We start from the raw sequence: 23,265 nt of genomic DNA, 5'->3' as shown, positions 1-23,265 counted from the left end.
TAGTTATCTTCGGCATTGCCATCAACAACTATTAGGATCAACTCTACTCCACTCTTTGTAACTCATAAACGACTTATTAATAACATCCGCAATTTCCGCCTCTTGACTCCTGAAGATTCTGTTGTTCCTTTCCATCCATATGTGCCAAATGATAGCAAAGAACCCAATTAGCCACCTATTTCGCTCCTTCTTTCTTACAGTCACTGTTGTCCAACTTTCAAAGTGTTGCTTGATGGTTCCTGGGATAGCCCACAATCTACCATAGTCAAATAGCCAGGCACACCACACTTGCCAAGAGAAGTGACAACGAAGAAACAAGTGGTGGAAGTCCTCAACATCATCTTTACATAAAACACACACACTATCATGCTGATCAATAATGCCTAACCTACGTAATCTCTCTTTAGTATTAACTCTACCAACTAATACAAAACAGGTAAATAACTCAATTCGTGGAGGTACTAGACCTCTCCAAATGGAACTAGTGAAACTATAACTCATAATGTCTTCTGGGAGTGTTTCCGCCTGCAAAACCTGCACAAAGGAGTTAGTAGAATAAATGCCTGATTTATCAAATTTCCACACCAAACGGTCCTCTCTCTCAGTTGTTAACTTGACTGATCGTAGAACTTCATGAAGTTGGTTAACTAGTTCCAACTCCCATTGGAATAGCTCCCTCCTCCATTGAAAGTTCCAAATCCATTCTAACCCATCCCAGAATCCACAGTCCCCTACAACAGATCCGCTCTGATTTGAAATCGAGAAAAGCCTAGGAAAAATCTCCTTCAACACACCAGAGGGTAACCAATTGTCCTCCCAAAACCGGACTTGTCTACCATTCCCCACCTCCAAAGATAAACCCCGAATCATCTTCTCCTTCACCTCCTGCTCCTTAATTTGCAATTGACAAATATCCTTCCAAGGACCCCCTTTAGCAGGTACAGACTGATGACACAGCAAGACATTGGGATTTAGGTTATTACAAGAGCACACAATCTTCTTCCATAATGAACAATCTTCCTTAGAAAACCGCCACCACCATTTGAATAACAGAGCTATATTTCAAATGACTGCATCTCCCACTCCCAAACCTCCTAACTTTTTTGGAGCTTGTACTATATCCCATTTCACTAATGGTATCCCCTGCTTGCCATCTTCATTACACCACAGAAATCTCCTCTGCAGTGAGATTAATTTCTCTGCTACTGCTTTTGGCATTTTGTACAAGCTAAGATAGTACACTAACAAACTATTAAGTACTGATTTAATAAGAACCAGCTTACCAGCTTTATTTAATGTTTTCGATTTCCACAAACTGAGTTTATGTTCCACCTTATCTATAATCAGCTTTATTTTTTGGCATTACTGTTTTTGAATTTTTTTTTTTTGGGTTAATTCAATGGTAATATTAATACGATTAAATTTTTCATTCGCACCAAACGTTATGGTCAGATTTTAAGTCGGACTACCAAATTCAACCATAATGTTCTGGCTAGACAAAATATTTTAAAAAATTCATGTAAAATGCGACAATAAATTCGCCGGAATCGTTTCACGCAATAAAATGAACTCAGACTAATCATTCACCGTTATTACCATTCTCAAAGAATTGTGATTGTAACTAATAGGCACAATACATTAAACAAACACAACTTTTTAAGCATTGTGACTCAGAACCAAATGGTACTAGCTAGAGTAGTACCGAATCTATACTTAACGGTTATACTAACCGTTCATTAAATCAATATTAATAATGTCAATCATAATAATTTATCAAATTTATCAATTCCCTTTACCTTATATATATTAGTCTCATTCTATTAGATTTTGCACTACCAAGTGTACCAGATATAATGATACACACTATTGCTACTTCTAAACATAAGAGGCACGTGATAGGAAGAAAATATATTATTTTAATTTATAAATTCCCTTTACCTTATATATATTAGTCTCATTCTATTAGATTTTGCACTACCAAGTGTACCAGATATAATGATACACACTATTGCTACTTCTAAACATAAGAGGCACGTGATAGGAAGAAAATATATTATTTTTTTCGACCCTAAACTTTTGTTCTTTTCTCACACACACACACACATCTATATATATATATATATAATATATATATATATATATATATATATATATATATATATATAGATGCCTTACACTGAAACCGGGGTGCTACTAAGTTTCCAGAAAGCACAAAGAATAATGGTTTCGAAACTACTTTCTATTAATATAAATCTTATTTATTAAAATAAAAAAATGTTAGAAGACTAACAAAATTTATTATTTTTAATAATTATTTTTAATTATTATTTTTATTTTTTTAATTTAACAATTTAATAATATGTTTTTATTTATATTGTTAAATATTAATTAATTATTAATAAAAAATAATAAATTTTACTAATCTTCCTACATTTTTCTATCGAATAAATATCAATGGTTATTAGGTTTCAAGATGGTTCCTTCGTGGGGTGAATGGTTGGTCAAGGAAGTGATAATACTTGATTTGAGAGTATTTTTAGTGCATGCACTTACTCCTCATTATATTATATTGCCAATGCCATCGTCCATTGTGGCCTATCGAAAATGACTCTCTGATTAGACGCAAGACAGAGAGTATAGTGATATATATATTCCCATTAATCAGTGTAGACGAAGCTAATTAATTAGGAGAACTATGCAACGATGTAACTAGGGAAGATACAGCTTGAAGCTTATATAATTAGATTTATACTCATTAATTCATGGGAACGAATTGATACAATCGAAATTTGCAACCGATGAGAATTGTGTTTTAAGTAAGGGAAATGATAGGGAGATAATGACTTTGTTGAACAATATGAACAATGGGTCCTAAAAATTAGTCCAATTAGATTACTAACATAGGTATACCCGTAAACATCCCTCTTCAGTAAATCCTAATTTTAATTATCTTAATTACCACCATCATAATCATTCCATCCACTCCTTCCTTCTTTGACCTAACAGTCAAAATCTTTTCCCTTCCCTACTTTTCAAACAACGTTCAGTAAACATTAGCTTTTCCTCACCGTCATTTAAAACGGCAATGACAACGGAGGACCTTCTACATTAGCCGCTTCTTTTCTGCAGCAACCCGGCGTCCATCCTGCCACTCGCCGAACGGAGCATCCCGCGGCACCTCCATTGTGAAGACGAGCAGCAGCAGACGAACATCCCTGGCCCCGTCGTGTAGAACTCGCCCAGAAATCACCGGCGTTGTCCTTTAAACGCAATCTCCCTAAGTTGTAGCCGTTGCATATTCGCGTCGCTTGGAGTCATCTTCGGATACAACAAGAAAAGTCGTGGGGTGTTTCCCTTCCCAGATTGAAGGTCAGTAACATAATAACCTTTTATTCAAGGTTTAGATGTTCATAGGAACTTTTATGTTCTATTTGCATAGAAGGGTTTTGCTGATTGCAGAAATTTGTGGGCCTGTTTGATTTCTTCAAGTGTTTGTGAACATAAGGAAGTTGAAAGAAACAATGACCTGTACATGTTTCTGAGCATCCGGTTTTTCGCGTCTTATTTTTTAATGATTTACTGTATTTGAGTTTGTGTTGCCTCCGGATATTAGTAAGTCGGCAATTCGTGTGAAGCACGTGTCATTTTTATTCATGAATGGATGGTTGAATTTGCAAGTTAATTGGTCCTTTTGATTTAATTAATACTTGGGCCGCAAAAAATTATACTAGATGAATGTTTAAAATTGGGCGTTGTGACATGATATAAAGCATTTAGGAAGCAATTTCTATTGATACTAATATCTAAAGCCTATAAAGCTGATTATATTATGACTTGTGTTGGTGACTTTCGTAATCAGAAGTTCAATTTTGACTGTCATGCTTCCAAGGACCTTGTGTTACTTGTTTTTTGTTATCTGCCTGTGTTCTCATAATGTGCACCATTGTTGGTGTTCTGCCGGTGATATTCATATTTTTTTTTTGAAATTACAGCAAAGATAGTAAAATCACATGGTTAATGGATGGTTGGACTAAAGCGAATTGTATGAAATTTGATGGAGTTTGGGCTTGATATTTTAGAAGTCTTTTCTTTATATGTTTCTGGTTCATGTGATTAAGTTTTAAATTCAAAGAATTAGGGATGTTCAATTTTGTAAGAAACAATTGATGAAAAAAAAGGTGGCTTTTAGTGGTGGCTTAACTAGATATAAGTTAAATTGGTTGTCAATGCTATACTTGCATAATGTTTGACGTCTACATATTTATGACTTTTTTATTTTCGATCATAGATATTGTAAAGACTCATGCTAAAATTTTTAAAATAATTCATAGTTATATAAAATATGAATAGTCCTTCTGACACAGCAGATCGAAATAAATAGTGCGTTGCCTTGACTTTGCAAGTTAATTGGTGATAAACCCATATTTTATGATATATTTTGTGCCCAATTTAAGTGATTTATTCAATCCTTCACCCACTTATTCATGTTAATTGCATGGTTTTATTTTTCCTTCCTTATTATGTGATATATGTGAAAAACATGTTTCCTATGCTTTGAGAATGATTATTTTAATTACCCTTTATTACCATTCGATGCCGTGATTTGTGTGTTCAGTAGTTTCAGATCTTCTAAGGCAGGAATGACTTAAAGGATGGAAAGAAAACATACAAAAATGGAAGGAAAGCACAAAATGGAGTTTTTGAAGAAATTGGCAGCGACGCGAACGTGTGGGCGACGTGGCCGCATGCCTGGCGCGAAAAGACAGCGACGCGAACGCGTGACTGACGCGATCGCGCGCCATGAGCAAAACACAGATGACGCGGACGCATGACCGAAGCGAACGCGTGATAAATAAAACTCCAGATGACACGACCGCGTGACCCACGCGGACGCGTGACAGAGGCCACGCACCAGAAATTACAGAAAACACTCCAAGCGATTTCTGAAGCCCTTTTTGGCCCAAATCCAAGTTCAGAAGGCACAGATCAGAGGTTATGAAGTGGGGGAATGCATCTATTCAGAGGAGACTCTCCAATTATTCACTTTTCATGATTTAGATGTAGTTTTTAGAGAGAGGTTCTCTCCTCTCTCTTAGGATTAGGATTTAGGATTTTTCTCGCTTTCATGATTGCCCCTTTCTATCAGGTTCAGCATTCCTTTTAATTAATTATTTTCTCAATTTAATTTATGAACTTTTCTATGTTACAGATTATTCTTTTAATTAAGGTTATTTGAGGTATTCCAGTTTATGATTGCTCTCTTTTGTTTATGTTACTGTTAACTCCAACCTGAAGATATTTTTATTCGAGTAGATTTACTTTTCCCCTTTTGGTCTTGGTTAAGAAATCAGTAACTCATGAGTTATCAAACTCAACGTGATCGATAATTGTTATCTTTGCTAATTGAATTGAACTTCAATAATTCCAGTCCTTTCTCAGGAATTGACTAGAACCTGAAGATCAGACTAATTAATCCACTTGATCTTCCCTTGCTTTAGTAAAGGCTAACTAAGTAGGATTAAGACTCAATTCTCATCACCATTGATAAGGATAATTAGGATAAGACTTCCAATTTCTCATACCTTGCCAAAAGTGTGTTTTATAGTTATTTATTTATTTTACTTGTCATTCAAATTACTTGTTCCTTACTTTCAAAACCCTAATTTACAATCTTCACAACCAATAATAAGAACATACTTTCCTGTAGTTCCTTGAGAAGACGACCCGAGGTTTAAATACTTCGGTTATCAATTTATTTAGGGGTTTGTTACTTGTGACAACCAAAATATTTGTAAGAAAGGACTTTTGTTGGTTTAGAAGCTATACTTGCAACGAGAATTTATTCTGAATTCTAGACCACGCAAAAGTTCTCTCTTCAAAATGGCGCCGTTGCCGGGGAACTGAAAACGTGTGCCTTATTATTGGTTATTGTAAATATTTTATTTTGGCTGTTTATTTATTTTTATTTTTGCTTTTTAATTTTTATCAGCTACTATGAATTCTCACCCCTCTCGCTTTGAGTTTGGTTTTAATATTGTTCAAAGGAGTGAAAGCTATAACAGGAATATGCATCAAGGTCAGAGAGATCAAAGATGGATGGAGCCAAGAGGATTTGATCAACCCTTTAGGCAGCAACACCCTCCTAGATATCATGGACAAAAGGCCATTCTACAATGCATACCAAGCTGATAGATATGGTGGACAACCTTGTAACTACCAACAAGCCCCACCTGTGCCTATAGACCACCCTCTCAACGTAGCTTTGAACCGCCATACTCACAAGCGCCTTTTCACCATTCACCACCATATGATCCTTATTTACCCCAATCCAAATCCGATTACTCCCAAACACCACCACTTCCCTATGTACCATGTCCAAATCCATCACCTCCAGAATCACAGGCTCGCCTCAAGGAAACAGTAGATCAACTTCAAACAACCCTTCATCAACTGGAGCAAGCAATAAGTCAATTATCTTCTAGACGTTCGGACATTCAAGGACGTCCCACAATCCTATGTAGATAATCTAATGAAGAGCGTAACATGAAGGAGATACTAGAAACTCCAGTGGACAGAACAGAGCATGACTTCGTACTGGAACAAGTAGAGGAAGCTGTCATTATAGAAGAAGAAGAGTTGGTTGAAGAATTAGGAGACGCTGAACTTCCATGGGAATCCAGAGTTGTGGAAAATTCTGTCGAGGACGTTACAATTGATGCTAAGGAGGATAGTGCACAACCCCCAAGGCAAGTCTTTTATGAAGAACTAGACGGAATAATCCAAGAAGCAAATCTCCTTGATGATGATAGTCACAAGTCAAGTTCTCCTAGTAATGAACTTGCATCCGCAAGTGAATTCTTTGAGATTGAAGAACCTTATCCAAGTGAATATGAAGAAGATGCGGAGGTAGATTTCTCTCAACCTCCAGCTTATGACTTGAGTGATGAGGAAGACATAGAAGACTTTGATCAAGATGATGTTGCATTTGAAGAATTCTGTAAGGAAGTGGAGAAATTCACAGAAGAGCACAAGGGAGTAGAACTTACAGAACCACTAGAAACACCTATCCCAAGGCCATTACCACCCAATACAAGCTTCAAGTGGGTACAATCCTTAACCTTTAACTTTACTTTTCCACTTGAATATGGTTTGCTTGAAACAGATGGCCAACTTAGAGCTCTCTGCGACTTTAAGAGTAAGAGGGAAATGGCTCGCACTCAGAGCTAGTGCACAAGGTTCAATAAGGTTCCACGCTTCAACTTGAAGTGCACGGATTGGCATCATGTTCAATCGAATGGATCTCGGAAAATATTTGGTTATCTTGGTGAGAATCTAATTTCTAAACCGCCCGGATGAAAAAATATAGATCAAGACGAAGGCGGATTTAAAAGCAAAGTTTGGGATCCTGGAATCTATTCTGACATTCGTCACCCCGGGAGCCTGAGAATCTGTTTGAAGCTGCTCAGAAGCTTTACATGCCTAATTTGGGACCCCGGAGGCTGTTGGCATTCCAAACATTGGTGGAGATTTCTGGATGAATTTAAGCACAAGCTACCATAACAGGATGCTCACCATATGTCCAACTTAAGGACTTTAAATAAAAGTGCTAGGTGGGAGACAACCCACCATGGTATGGTCGTTTCTTTTTCAGTTTTATTTCGTGTTATTTATTCTTTTTCAATTGAACCTAAATATTATTCATTAGCATTGCATACCGCATAATTGCATAATTGCATATAAAAAAAAGGCATGTGACACGACCGCATTGCTCATGCGATCGCGTTAGTTGCGAAAAACCACCTCCCACGCGTCCGCGTCATTCACGCGGCCGCATGATCTGGAGATCGACGTAAAGATCCAATGCCCAGAAAGTTGGCCAGGAATCGTGCTGCTGTTGTGTGTTTCGCACAAAACGACCCACGCGGTCGCGTCCCTGACGCGATCGCGTCACTTGCACAACACCCATGCCACGCGATAGTGTGAGCGACGCGTTCGAGTCGCGCGGATATCATAACACCCCAGTGGAGACAGAGAGTTGCGCTGAAACGATGCTGGAATTATGCGTTTAGCACAATTTTCAGCGACGCGATCGCGTGCCTCACGCGATCGCGTCATTCATCCTTTTACCCATTCCATGCGATCGCGCCACCCATGCGATTGCGTCAACCCCCATTCCACCCCAGCCATGCGACCGCGTGCCCCACGTGATCGCGTAGATTCAAATTCATTAACCCCCCCAGTCACGTGAAACCCTACCCTGTCGCGCCCCTCCAACCCCATTCTTCTTCCTCTTCTCTGCAACCCCCCCCTTCTCTGCTCCTCGCCACCCCAACCACCTCCACCGGCCGCACCACCGTCGACCACCCAACCACGACCGCGACGCCACCAACCCCCTTATTCCTTCCCTCTCTTTCTTCTCTTTCTCTTCTCTTCTTCCCTCCACCACCGCTGCCACCGCTGCGCCCAGCCACAGCCACCAAACCCCCATCGCCGCCGCTCCACCCACCACCAACACCCTCACCCCTTCCCTTCCTTTCCCCTTAACACCTACCCCTCCCATTACCCCAAACAGCAACCCCTGCCACCGGACAGCCGTTCACCATCGCGCCAAGCCCCTATCACCGCCGCGTCAGCCACCACCACAACCACCCCCCAGCCATCTCTCAGTCCCTTAAGCTTAGTTCATACGCCTACCAGGTTCCGCCGAACGCCACTCTTATTTCAATTCGTAGTCAATTGAATTTTTTTTCCGTTTCTATTTACATTTAGGCTAGTTAGAAATGCATGTTGTAGTGGATTCTAGGTGGTTAGGTAGCCTAGGATGTGGTTAGTGGATTTAGGCCTGTTTCATTGCGCTGTTTTTGCTACTAGTTTTATAATTTTCGCAATTCTGTTGTTGCTGTGATCTAAGTATTGTTCATATGATGTTCTTACTGTTCATGCTACTTTTGCGACTGCTCTTTCATGTTTATATTATTTATATCTATTTGCAGTTTATTTTAGTTTATATGAACTATTCTGCTTGCTGTTTATTTTCCGGTAACATCCAATTTTAGCCAGAATGCTGCCCAATTTTCTGTAAATCGTTTTGATTATCATTAATGTCTTGGTTTTGGCATTTTCAATTTTGCTTTCTTTAGCTTTCACCAAACCAATTCATGAATGCACGGGCCAGCATTCTTATTCCTTTTGTTTCCCTGGTTTATAAATCACATTATTGATGATTTGATTTCAAATTTTTGTTATTGGTATATCTATATGAATCATCAACACCTTGATTTCCTTTCTTAAATATGAGTTTTCTGTTGCTTCAAATTGTGAAATTCTTGTTACTTAGAAACCAATCATCATGCCGCTTACCTTAAACTTTCTTTTTACTAACTCACTGATTTTTTTTTTCTAACCTCTTTTTCAATTTAAAACCACTTTTAACTTTCCAACAACCCCCTCTGCTTTTTGACTCACTCTTCACTTTTACTTTTTAACTCAAGGCATGTTTATGGTTTTTCCTAATTAACATGAATTCTATTACTTTTTAGATTAAAATTTCTCATCTCAGCTTTTTATTCCCGAACCAATCCAAAATGCACAATTCTTTAACTCATTTAATTATTCTACTGCTCCTTTGCCACTATGTGCTTATTTTTGTTTTCCTGTTTTTATTATATCATAGATTTCTGATTTTCAAGATGTCTGACACACAAAGAAAAGGAAAAAAAAGGCAACAACTGGCAAACGAAAAAGAGGAGAATCCTCTATGTCCATCTTGGACATCATGCATGATGACTTCTGGTGGGAGAAACACTTTACCCCACAAGAGAAGGCTGACCAGCTACTCCCTGCCACTGATCCCACTAAGTTTGCAAATAGATACAGCGAGTTGAAGTATCTGGTGTTTGCTAGGGGTGTAAGTTACCGAACCGGACCGAAAATTATCGCAGAACCGAACCGAATCTTACAACAACCGATTAGAAAACCGAAAAAATTGGTTTTTTTTGTTTTTTTTTGTTTTTTTCGAAGTAAACCGATCGATTCGGTTCAGTTTTCGGTTGGCTCGGCAGAAACCGAACCGAACCGGACCGAACCGAAGAATGAGGGTTCAATGGTGTGTTTTTACAAAATTGCCCTTTAACCTAGGTATAAAAGAGCCCTATCACACAGAACCCTAGCTTTCTTCTTCCCTTTTACGCGAACGGCGATTCTGTTAACCCTAGTCCCGAGCTCTCTTCTTCTCTTCCACGGTTCCACCTTCGATTCGGCGATTCCTCCATGCTCGAGAGAAGGAGACCCTGAGGGAGCCAGAGAGTGCTGTCCGGTGTCCACCGTGAAGGAAGTTGCCACTCCTTGCTCGAAGGCGTTCAGTCATCGCCGCCGCAGGGTAGCCGTCGCTGGGTCACCGTCGCCGAGGAGCATTCCATTCACCGAGCAGCAGTCCTGTCACGGAGCAGCAGTCCAATCGCCAACAAGACTCCAGTGGCCGTCGCAGTCCAACTCGAGCGACGATAAGCATAAAGCACTCCTGTCAGTCTGTCACCAAGCCATCTCCTGCAAAAAGCAACTCCACAATGTCTTCTTCGGAGGTTAGAAATTCTGAACAATTGTTTTTAGAGATTTTGTTTAGTGATAATGTGATATTGTGCATTTGTGCTTGATTTAACCTGAACAATTGTTTGTGGTTATGTTTTTTAGAAATTCTGTTTGTGCCTTTGTGGTTATGTTTTTTAGAAATTCTGTTTTTAGAAATTATGTTTGTATTGGCTGCATCAAGAACTCACAGGATCATGCATCGCTTTCAGTTGATAGTAATTTTAGGGATGAAATCATTGAGATAGGCATTGGACTAGCTTCACTCATTCCCAATTTTGATAGAAGGTCTATTATATATTTTGTTTGGGACAAACTGCACAGAATCTGTTCTATGAAGTATGAACTTCAATTCCAAGAAAATATGATAAGGAACCAAGATCCTTTAATGTGAAGATTTTGTGCAATGGCTGAATCATCAGAGTAATTTGTGTAGAGTAATTTTCTGTAATAATAATTTCATATACATAACAACTAACAAGGCATATATAAAATAGAATTGGCTGGATAATGCATCGCTTTATTTTTTATTTTAATTTTTTTCTTGGATGAAAAGTAGATCCAGCAGCGCTAGATTTTCCATTGGCAGCTTGGGCACTTCCATTCCTAAGCTCAACTATGGTGTATTATCTCTCTGAAAGAACAGGAAAAATTTGTAACTAAAGATTCTAAACAAGTAGTTATGGATGCTAATATGATTACTATTCTCTTTGGAGAACACATAATATGGGTAGATAGACCAACAAATTGTCCAACAGATTCCTATCTCAACAAGTTCAGTCATAAAGCATAATATGGAACTAGAGTACACTAGGATTGGAATTTATTCCATTATCATTTGGCATGTCAAAACAAGTAATTGCAATGCAGTTGGATTTTTCATTGCATATATCAGAAACACTCAACAAAATAGAAAATAAACTGATATGTCACTTTATGTTTATAATCTATAATCTATATTATATTTATAATCTATATTGATTTTCTTGTTTTATTTTTGTAGAAATTGCACCAACCGGAGAAGATGAGGATGAGTCTGGTGTGGATTCAGATTAAGCATGGTGGTTGACTGGCTGTTTGGTTTTTATTTGTTTTAAAGTGACTGTTGCTGTTTAAAGTGTATTTATTTTTATTGTTTTGCTAGACATTTTTAATTGCCTTTATTTTATATTTAATTAAGTTGAATTTGTATTGGATTTGGATGTGATATACTCTTGTTATTCTATTTTATTGAAGGTTTTAAACTTCATTTTATGATATTTTAAATTCTGTTTATTAGGTATAAAAAAACCGAAAAAACCGACCGAACCAAACCGCTGTTGGTTTGGTTTGGTTCGGTTCGGTTGTCCAGAAAGCAGCCAACCGAATGGTTGGTATCAACGTACAACCGATCAGGTGGGTTCGGTTGGTTTTCGGTCTAAAACCGAACCAAACCGAACCGATTACACCCTTAGTGTTTGCAACATCCAGGAACCTGTACCTGGAGCGGACTCTGAAAATTCCGGAAGAACTCCAGCAATACACCTCCGATCAGATCAAACAAAAAGGCTGGTTCTTCCTGGAGAGAAACCTGACAGAGGTCAATGCTTCTTGGGTAAGAAAGTTTTACTGCAATTACTTTAAAACTTCCCTAGATGTAGTAAACCTAAGAGGGAAGCAGATATTGGTCACTGAAGAGGCTATTGAGGATATTCTGAAGCTTCAGCCTAAATCCGATCAACTCGATGGCTACCAAAAGGCTGAGGAGGACATGCACTTTATGAGGTTTGACTGGGATGCGGTCAAGGCAAGCATAGCCCTTGACCCGACTGTCCCATGGATCATGGGTCAGAACACCACCATGCCTAAGGGAATCAAGCGGATATACTTAAATGATGAGGCTCGGCTCTGGCACCAGATCCTGAGCAACTTTGTTATGCCGAGTACTCACGAGACGGAGCTACCTGCCGCTATGATCACCCTCCTCTGGTGTGTGATGGAGGGTAAGGACCTGTACCTGCCACAATTCATCCGGTACTACATGGCCAGGATCCACGTCAGAGGCACTCTCTCCTTTCCATATCTGATTACCCAGTTTGGCCGTCGAGCTGACGTGCCTTGGGAGGATGCTGATGAGAAGCCACCTGCTGCAGAATGCAAGAAGATTATCCCTCACAGCAGGAACTTTCTGGCTTTGGGCTACAGACCTCCATTCCTCACTATCCCTAATGAGACAGCCACACCTTCAGCTGGCCCCTCTTCATCTACTGCTACCCCAGCTACCACCACTGCACCTCCACCTGCCTCAGAGCCAGTTTATCACCTCGTGCACCGCCTATTTCAGCAGCTAGACCAGATGGAGTGCCGCAACCGGCACCGATATGAGAGATCTGAGCGTCGTAGCAAGTGACGCTATGAGCACCTAAAGCTGATGATACGATCTGGCGGCGACATCCCCTCCGAGCCTGACACACCATCAGAGCCATCTGAGGAGGAGGTGGATGATCATGAGGCGGAGACCTATCCACAGAGACAGGCTGAGTAGGCAGGCCCGGAGTGGGCTGCGCCACAGCAGGAGGCCCCGCATCAAATTCAGCCTGCAGACCCAGAGGTTACTATTCAGTCAGCACCTCCTCTGCAGCAGGCAGACCCTCAGGCCACCACCACAGAGACTCCAGCCACACATCATTCCAGTGATGACACTCCTTCACACCCTGCTTGAGTGAGCATCGAGGACAATGCTTTATATTAAGTGTGGGGAGGTCGCCATCTCTGGCGTATTTTTCTTGGTGAACCACTACAGACTCTTTTTATTTTATTACTTTTCTGTATTTTGATTTTTATTTTTATTCCTTAGTACTTATACATTACTCTTTTCATGTATTTTTATTCTATTTTCTTCATTTTTCACTTTAGTTCATATTTTAGTCAGTTAGTTTAGTTACAATGCTAACTTATTAGCTATAGAATATGTGGATTAATTAGTATAGTTTACCCTTTTAGCATATGATAAGTTTGGTTTAAATTGAAAATAAAAAGGAAGTAAACTAGAGACTTTAACATAATAAAAACAATCCACACCTTGTATATATAGCATTACATGTTAGTTAGTTAACAACATTTCATCAAGGAGAAATACTAAAACTTTAAAGCCACCCTAAGGTTTACATTGAGAATAATGGGAACTCTTAATTTTTCACTTGCATGACATATATAACTTAGATATGATTTTTGAGCTAGAGAACACACAGCCTGAGTTTTGAGCTTAATTGTATGGTTATATTCAAACCATAATATTTTATTCATGTGTGTTTCGCCCTTCTTTTTTATTCTGATGTTCTTTACTTTGTTTTAATCTATATGTCCAATTATAGAATATAGATACATACCAAGAAAGTGATTGAGGCCATTGTTTGATTCTAGCTCACTTATCCCAAAATTAGCCTACCTTTTACATCACCCTTGTTAGCCCCCTCGAGCTTTTAATCCTCTCTTGTTCTATAAACCACAATACTAGCCTTAAGCAGAAAAATAAAATAAAAATCCCAAGTTGAATCCTTGGTTAGCTTAAGATAGAAATTGTGTATTGTTTAAGTGTGGAAAACCTTATGGGAACATGGATTATAGAAACAAAGGTAGAAAGTTAAAAAGAATAAAGACATTTCAAAATAAAAGTTTTGGGAAGCATGCTCATGTGAAATCAAAACAATTAAATTACCATGTGCATTAAAAAAAAGAAAAAAATATTTTTATTTAAATAAAGGGGATACAAAAATTCCCCAATTGCAAAATAAAAAGAATCAATGCACATGGGACAAAAGTTAAAGTTAATATATGAGCTTGCAATACAAAGTGAGAAAATTTGGGTAAATAGACAAAGAAACCTTTGAATTACAAAGTATGTATGTTAGGTGAGATCTTAGACTAATCAAGGATTCACTTATTAGCTCACTTAGCCTTATACATATACCCTTAGCTTTACCTTGGCCCCATTACAACCTTAAATAAAGACCTCATGATTTTTGTATGTCTGTATTCTGTAATTGTTGATTGGTTAGATGAAGAACAAAGTTATAGAAAGTAAGGATAAAAAGAAGAATAGAGTGATTAACCCAATAAACACTGAGTGACTAGAGAGTAAACACAAAATCCAGTGAGGGTTCAATAGCTCATCAACATATATCTCTACTTAAATTGTTAATTGTCTTACAAGTTTGTACAATATTTTTCTTTCCCATCTCAATTGTAAAAGTGCTTTAACATTATCTAAGGTTTGGGTATGCATATATGATTCCTTGAGAATGTGAATTAATTCAACTACATGTAAGTTTTATATACAAGTGAATGACAATTAGAATTGCATGATTCATTTAGGTAGTTGCATTTAGAGTAGATTGCATTGCATGAGATTCCACCACTTTAACTTTAACCTTACTCTTTATCTTGGATTTAGCATGAGGACATGCTATTATTTAAGTGTGGGGAGGTTGATAAATCCATATTTTATGATATATTTTGTGCCCAATTTAAGTGATTTATTCAATCCTTCACCCACTTATTCATGTTAATTGCATGGTTTTATTTTCCCTTCCTTATTATGTGATATATGTGAAAAACATGTTTTCTATGCTTTAAGAATAATTATTTTAATTACCTTTTATTACCATTCGATGCCGTGATTTGTGTGTTGAGTAGTTTCAGATCTTCTAAGGCAGGAATAACTTAAAGGATAGAAAGGAAACATACAAAAATGGAAGGAAAGCACAAAATGGAGTTTTTGAAGAAACTGGCAGCGACGTGAATGCGTGGACGACGCGGCCGCATGCCTGGCGCGAAAAGACAGCGACGCGAACGCGTGACTGACGCGATCGCACGCCACGAGCAAAATGCAGATGACGCAGACGCATGACCGAAGCAAACGAGTGATAAGAAAAACTCCAGATGACGCGACCGCGTGACCCACGCGGACGCGTGATAGAGTCCACACACCAGAAATTACAGAAAACGCTCCCAGCGATTTCTAAAGTCCTTTTTGGCCCAAATCCAAGTCCAGAAGGCACAGATCAGAGGTTATGAAGTGGGGAAATGCATCCATTCAGAGGAGACTCTCCAATTATTCACTTTTCATGATTTAGATGTAGTTTTTAGAGAGAGATTCTCTCCTCTCTCTCTTAGGATTAGGATTTAGGATTTTTCTCGCTTTCATGATTGCCCTTTTCTATCAGGTTCAACATTCCTTTTAATTAATTATTTTCACATATTAATTTATGAACTTTTCTATGTTACATATTATTCTTTTAATTAATGTTATTTGAGGTATTCCAGTTTATGATTGCTCTCTTTTGTTTATGTTACTGTTAACTCCAACCTAAAGATATTTTTATTCGAGTAGATTTACTTTTCCCCTTTTGGTCTTGGTTAAGAAATCAGTAACTCAGGAGTTATCAAACTCAATGTGATCGATGATTGTTATCTTTGCTAATTGAATTGAACTTCAATAATTCCAGTCCTTTCTCAGGAATTGACTAGAACCTGAAGATCAGACTAATTAATCCACTTGATCTTTCCTTGCTTTAGTAAAGGCTAACTAAGTGGGATTAAGACTCAATTCTCATCACCATTGATAAGGATAATTAGGATAGGACTTCCAATTTCTCATACCTTGCCAAAAGTGTGTTTTATAGTTATTTATTTATTTTACTTGTCATTCAAATTACTTGTTCCTTACTTTCAAAACCCCAATTTACAATCTTCACAACCAATAATAAGAACATACTTCCCTGTAGTTCCTTGAGAAGACGACCCGAGATTTAAATACTTCGGTTATCAATTTATTTAGGGGTTTGTTACTTGTGACAACCAAAACGTTTGTAAGAAAGAACTTTTGTTGGTTTAGAAGCTATACTTGCAACGAGAATTTATTCTGAATTCTAGACCACGCAAAAGTTCTCTCTTCAATTAGTCCTTTTAATTTTATTAATACTTGCAGCGGAAAAAATTATACTAGATGAATGTTTAAAGTTTAGACTTGTGATATGATATAAAGTATTTAGGAAGCAATTTCTATTGTTACTAATATCTGGAGTCAATCAAGCTGATTATATTATGACTTGTGTTGGTGACGTTCGTAATCAGGAGTTCAATTTTGATTGCTACGCTTCGAAGGACTTGTTTTACTTGATTTTTTGTTATATTGCGCACGACTGTGGGTGTTCTGCGGTTGATTTTCATATTTTTTTTTGAAATTACAGCAAAGATAGTAATATCATATGGTTCATGGATGCTTGGATTAAAGTGAACGGTATGAAATTTGATGGAGTTTGAGCTTCATATCTTAGAATTCTTTTCTTTATATGTTTCTGGTTCATGTGATTGACTTTTAATTTCTATGAATTACGGATGTTTAATTTTGTAAGAAACGATGGATGCAAAAAAGAGATGGCTTTTAGTGGTGGCTTAACTAGATATGAGTTAAATTGGTTGTAAATACTATAGTTGCATAATGTTTGATGTCTACGTATTTATGACTTTATTATTTTCGATCATAGATGTTGTAAAGACTCGTGTTAAAATTTTAAGAATAATACATAGTTATATAGAAATAATATTTTTTATGTGTGCGAAATTTTCTTTTCTAAATAATGCGAGCGGACTATTGATGAACCTGTGAGGAAGAACCGAAAAAGCAATAGATGTACCTAGAGCCCGTTTGGGAAGTAGCAGAAGCTACTTTTTTTTTTTACTTTTAAATTATGAAAAGTCAAAATAAAAAAAAACTAAAAAACAGCAACAAAATATACATTGACATACATTTCATATTCATTTTTTATTTTCACCTACCATATCATGCACAATAAAACAACAAGTACTAACTATACAATAATTTCTTTTGCATTGCCATCAAGATTATTATGAATTAGAATTTTAATATCTATTTTCTTGTGTAAAAAAATTGCATTTTTTCAGTTATCTATCCAAACACTACAACTTTAAAATAAGTACTTTTATAACTAAAAATCAACACAAAATAATTTATTTATAAGTTGCTATTAATAAAAGTCCTTCTACTTTAAGCTCTTTTTTCAAAAGAGCTTATTTAAGTTGTTAACCCAAATTGGACCTTAGTCTTAAGACCACAAATACCTTTTTCACATTGTTTACGTGTTTTCGTGGTAGAATTTTGTTACAATAGAAAGGATAAATTTCCATGGTGAATAACATTTTTAGTTCTCTAACTACTTTGATTATGTTTCAAGATATTAGCGAAGTGTAAAAGTTATTAGTTAAGAATAACCATCTGATACCAACAAAAATAACCATCCGCTATCATATGGAATCGAACATCCAGCCTCTACTATTTGTTACTATTTACAAACTACATCAAGACTCTTCTAAATAACCATTTGGGTGACAATAGAGATAACCATCTGTTAGCCTATAGAATCAAACATCCAACCTTTATTACTTGTAACTGACCACATACTCTACACTAAGACTATTACGAATAATCATTTGGGTACCAGTAAAAATAACCATCCGCTACTCTATTGAATCGAACATCCATATTAAAATACTTGCAACTGATCACACACACTACACCCAGATTATTCGAAATAACCATCTGGGTAACAAAAGAAATAACCATTCGCTTTCCTATTAAATCAAACATCCAGTTTATAATACTTTTAACGAATCACACACACTACACCCAAACTATTCAAAATAACAATCTGACTAACAATAGAAATAAACATTTGCTATCCTATTAAATCGAATATCCAGTTTAACATAATTGTAACTAATTATACACACCACACCAAAACTATTACAAAATAACCATCTGGGTACCAAATAACCATCCGCTACGCTATTGAATCGAAACCGACTTTCTTTGCATATGTTGCATAAAAATCCTAAGCCAGCTTCAAATGCTCAAACCGCATCCCAACTCTTAGTATTTTGTCTTCGGCAAGGCAACTATGATCCGGTAACTGCGAATCAGTTCAAAAACATACATCATTCGATGAACATGAGGATTAATGGTCGATTCAAATATGCAGTTTACGAAAAAATAGCAATATACTATAGACCAAACCTCATCAACAAGATCCGTGTCATCACTTCCAGTAATGTCCGTACATTCTATGACTTATAATCAAACATACACAAACTAATTAGATACCGTACTATTAAACAAGTTTCAACTAAAAAGATTTTTTTAATACTTTTTTCCAAAAATATCATTAAAAATTTATTACTATACATAACTTACAGGAAATAATAACAATGAAAAGTGTACTCATAAAAAATCTCACCTAATTAGTTAGGCTTATATTAAGTATTTATATAGAGTATGCATGGATCTGCTACATCTGAATCACACCTACACAATCTAAAACCAAGTCCATTTCTATGCTTTGAAAAGTCAAAAAGCTCATTATTTCTTCTTGGATGTGAATGATACATTCCCATTCTCCATTTTCATTTCTTCAATTTCTTCCTTGTCAATCCTCTCTTATTTCTTCTTCTCCTTATTTGTTTATTAATTAATTTATTTTTCTTATAATAGTAATCAGTGTTGTATATATTATGGACTTGCTAATTGAGATTTTGGGACCTTTGAGCACTATATTGTATCTTATGCACAACTGTACATATATTTTCTAGCAATATTATATAGCGTGAAAAAATAAAAAAAATGCAAAAACAAAAAAACACATTTAGTGAGCATCGAAAATGACCAGCATCTCCACTTAGAGCATATATTTCCATCTATAAAGTGAGTTGTAACCAAATTTGTTTGTGCATGCATGGCATGAAAGCATAAAGATGAGAATTTAAAATAATCTAATGGCAACAATGTGGAATGTTTAAAACATAACTAAATTGGTAGTTTCATTCAATTCACTTAACTAAACATGATATGTATTTCTTAAATTACACTAATCAAATGACTAAATTTAAAATTTTAAACCAATTTGGTGTTTAAACAAAACTAATAATCAAGTGTCATGTCAAAACGCAATCTAAACATCATTAAAAATAGCATAACATTACACAATTTTGAATTATAATGCCTAAAGATAACAAAATTTAAGACAAATACTGGCCAAACATAAGAATTAAACAAAAAGTTTCACTCAGGCATTTCATCGAGCATATGGTGTGCACAATATGTAAACAGGGATTTTAAACTCAATTTAAGCTGCAATCAATCCAGAAAAATCAGCCATCAAACATTTTGAAATCCAAAAAGTATCAATCCATTAATCTAAGCCTAATCTAAACACTAAAAGCAGAATTAAAAATTAGTTAAAATAAATAAATGAAATAACACGAGCAGGAGGAAGCATGGAACCTGCGTTGGTGAAAGGGGAAGAATAGAAAGAGAGGGGTAGCAGAGGCGGTGTTGCAGCGGCACAGAGCTCAGCTGCTGTTGGGTTGCACTGGAATTTTTCGCGCGGGGTTGGACTTTGCACAGAGACCAGCGGTAACGTACAGGGGATTGAGGAGAAATGGAGAAAGAGGGAAGAAAAAGAGAAGAGAGGGAAGAGAGAGCGGGTAAGCGACGGTGGTCGCCGGTGGTGATGGCGGTGGTGTCGGACGGAGGGTTGGAGCTAGGTTGAGAGTGCAGAAGAGAAAAGGGTCCACCGAAAGAAGAAAGAGATAAGGTGTGAAAGGATAGGAAACGTATAACTATTTCCTACTAAAAAAATCTGATATTTTAAATTTTGAAAAATAGTTATTATTATAATTAAATTAATTACATCATTAATTAAATTTATGAGTAATTTATATTTATAACCCTATTATTTATATTGTTCGTTAGAATTATTGTTCACCTATCCTTTTTCTTTAACTAATTGATAGGATCTAACATTTTGCTAGCACTATTTAAATAGTTGGTCGAAAATTTTGTGCGATGAATAATAGGAGTGAGAATATTTTAATTTACTTTACTACTAAGATATAAGATCATGTTTTAGAGTGTCTGTTTTCGTTGAGGACTGGAGTGTGTTATTGTGTGTGACAATAAGCACAAGTGTTTTAATGCTTCTTTCTGTAAAAGTCATTACTAAGCATTTTCGGTACCGTGAACTTTTTTTGGTGTGAGAGAGAAGAGAGTATATCTCAAAATGGTGTGAGAAGAAAGGTGCTTTATTTTGCTATAGTTAAAATAAATTTGTGCTTTCGATTTGTTTTATTTTTTAAACAAATAATCACAAATTAGACGGTCCGATTTGTATTTTCGAAAATAAAAAAATTTTTAATGTTAAAATCGGACCGTATAATTTTTATTTTTAAAAATAAAAAAAATACAAAGCAGACCCTATGATTTGTAGTTTATTTTTTTCTTTAAACAAATCGGACCCTTCGATTTGTAGTTTATTTTTTTTTTCAAACAAATCGGACCCTCCGATTTGAGCAAATACCAATAAAAAAATACCATATCAAAGAAAAACACCTAATCGTCCAATAACAATATATTATACATATATTTAATCAATATAAAAAAAATTAGTCCTTTCGGGCGACATTTACTAATAATAAATTTGAATGTCAAAATAGAAATGATAAGGTTTAATTACTCTGTTGATCTCTATAGTTTCGTGAAATTTTCAATTAGGTCCTTATATTTTTTTTTTTAATTTGGTCTTTACACTAATTTTTTTTTTCAATTAAGTTCTTTTTAGTAGTAATTGGCTTAATTTTATAGGGATCCAACTAAAAAAAAGAATTGGTATAAAGACCTAAATAAAAGAAAAAAAAAGTGTAGCAACCTAATTAAAAAAATTTGATGTAAAAACTCAATTAAAAAAAAAAGTATAGAAACCTAATTGAAAATTTTGCAAAGCAATAGAGTAATTAAACCAAATGATAAAGTCCAGTAAGATCTCACATATTATTGTTGTCAATAAATACATCTGAAGCATCAAATTTAGACGACATCGGCCATCTTTTGTACAGTTAATTTGTAATCGCGCTCCACGTCAATGTAAAGTCTAATCAATGTTGAAATAATAATAATAATAATAATAATAATAATAATAATAATAATAATAATAAAACCCTAAGAAAATTGGGGGCCTTGGTATATGGTGATGATGTATATAGAGAAAGTGCAATATAACTGGTGACGGTGAGATAGTAATAGGTAGATAGTGTTGTATGTGTGGATTAATTAAGCTGTTGTCTTGATTAATTAAATGGCAGCGCAGCTTTCTTTAATTGAATTTAATTTAATTCTTAGAAACACACTACACACACGATGGCTCGCTAATGTCCAACCGAGATATCCATGACGAAGCTGGCTTACACCCTGAATCCTGGACACACCACAGCTAGCAAGCACCCTCCATCCCCCTCCCAACAACTAACTAACTAACTGGTCAGCACTTTCCCCTTCCAATAAAATGCCTTCCCCCAACCGCCAACTGCCTCATCAACTACCAAGAACCACACACAACAAATCACGCACAAACTCATGCGTTCCAACAACACTTCTTCTTCTTCTTCTTCAGGCAGTAGTGGCACTGGTCGGCACCCTTTGTACCGAGGAGTGAGGCGCAGGAGCAGTGGCAAATGGGTCTCCGAAATCAGGGAGCCAAAGAAACCTACCAGGATTTGGCTTGGCACTTTCTCCACCCCCGAAATGGCTGCTATTGCTTATGATGTCGCCGCTCTTGCTCTTAAGGGTAACGATGCTGCCCTTAACTTCCCCGACTCCGCTTCTTCCCTCCCTGTTCCTGCCTCTTCCTCTGCCCGCGATATTCAAGTTGCCGCAGCCAGTGCAGCTGCTGCTCTCGGAGCCGCCAAAGACTCCATCGAGGGAAGCCGGGGAGCCGCGGCAGGGAATGCCGTTGCGCTGGAGCAAGAGGTGCCGCCGCTCTCCCAAGCCAGGAACACTAATGACAACAATAATGAGTTTGTGGATGAGGATTTGATTTTTGATATGCCTAATGTTCTGCTCAATATGGCTGAAGGAATGCTTCTTAGCCCTCCTCGTTTTCATGTTGCCGATGACTACACTACTGCTCCAGAATACATGCCGGAAGATCCACACCTCTGGAGTTACCCTTATTTCCCATGACATACATATTTTTCAAAATAATATTTCCCACGTCTTCGTATGAATATCTGTCGGTCTTAAAATTTGATATATTATTAATTTAATATATATAGATATAAATTATATTTAAATACAATAAGTTATTAATAAACCAAATTATTAAAGTGATAGATATTTTTAAAGCAAAAATATATAATAATTATTAATATATGCTCAACTCCAAAAATAACCTAATAATAATAAGTATCTGTATTATAATTAATAAGGTAAATAAGAAAGGAAATGTGACCGTAGTAAGTTATGCATGCTAGGAGGAGTGATCACCTCAATAATAAGGCTTTGCTTAGACATGAGGAAACTAGATAAATATACTAAAAATAATAATGTGTATGGAAGTGAAGAAGTAGTGTATCTATCTTCTTCCCCTTTATATTTCCCCTCTCGGATTGTTCTTTGATCCCTTATGTGCATTACCTCTGTGTTGAGGTATATGTGCTGCTCTTATTACCTTGCACCTGTATGTTTTTACTGTCATAATGTAATAATGTGTTGACTATGAATAATATCTTTGGTGGTTAGTGTATAATCTTACAATATATGCTGCTTAAAAACGTATCAGGGTTCGTGTATAT

General features: G+C 36.5%; 1 protein-coding gene across 1 annotated transcript; it reads left to right on the top strand.

Moving 5' to 3' along the window:
• Positions 1–22,021: 22,021 nt before the first annotated feature.
• Positions 22,022–22,702, top strand: LOC112758482 (ethylene-responsive transcription factor ERF024-like). The gene has a single exon (XM_025807178.3). It carries the CDS (start codon positions 22,049–22,051, stop codon positions 22,652–22,654), a length of 606 nt encoding a protein of 201 aa, XP_025662963.1. The 5' UTR covers positions 22,022–22,048; the 3' UTR covers positions 22,655–22,702.
• Positions 22,703–23,265: the final 563 nt, after the last annotated feature.

This window comes from Arachis hypogaea, chromosome 16 (assembly GCF_003086295.3).
Source record: "Arachis hypogaea cultivar Tifrunner chromosome 16, arahy.Tifrunner.gnm2.J5K5, whole genome shotgun sequence".
Classification (NCBI taxonomy): domain Eukaryota; kingdom Viridiplantae; phylum Streptophyta; class Magnoliopsida; order Fabales; family Fabaceae; genus Arachis; species Arachis hypogaea.
The sequence above is the reverse complement of the archived record's forward strand: the minus strand, read 5'-3'. Positions and strand labels throughout refer to the sequence as shown.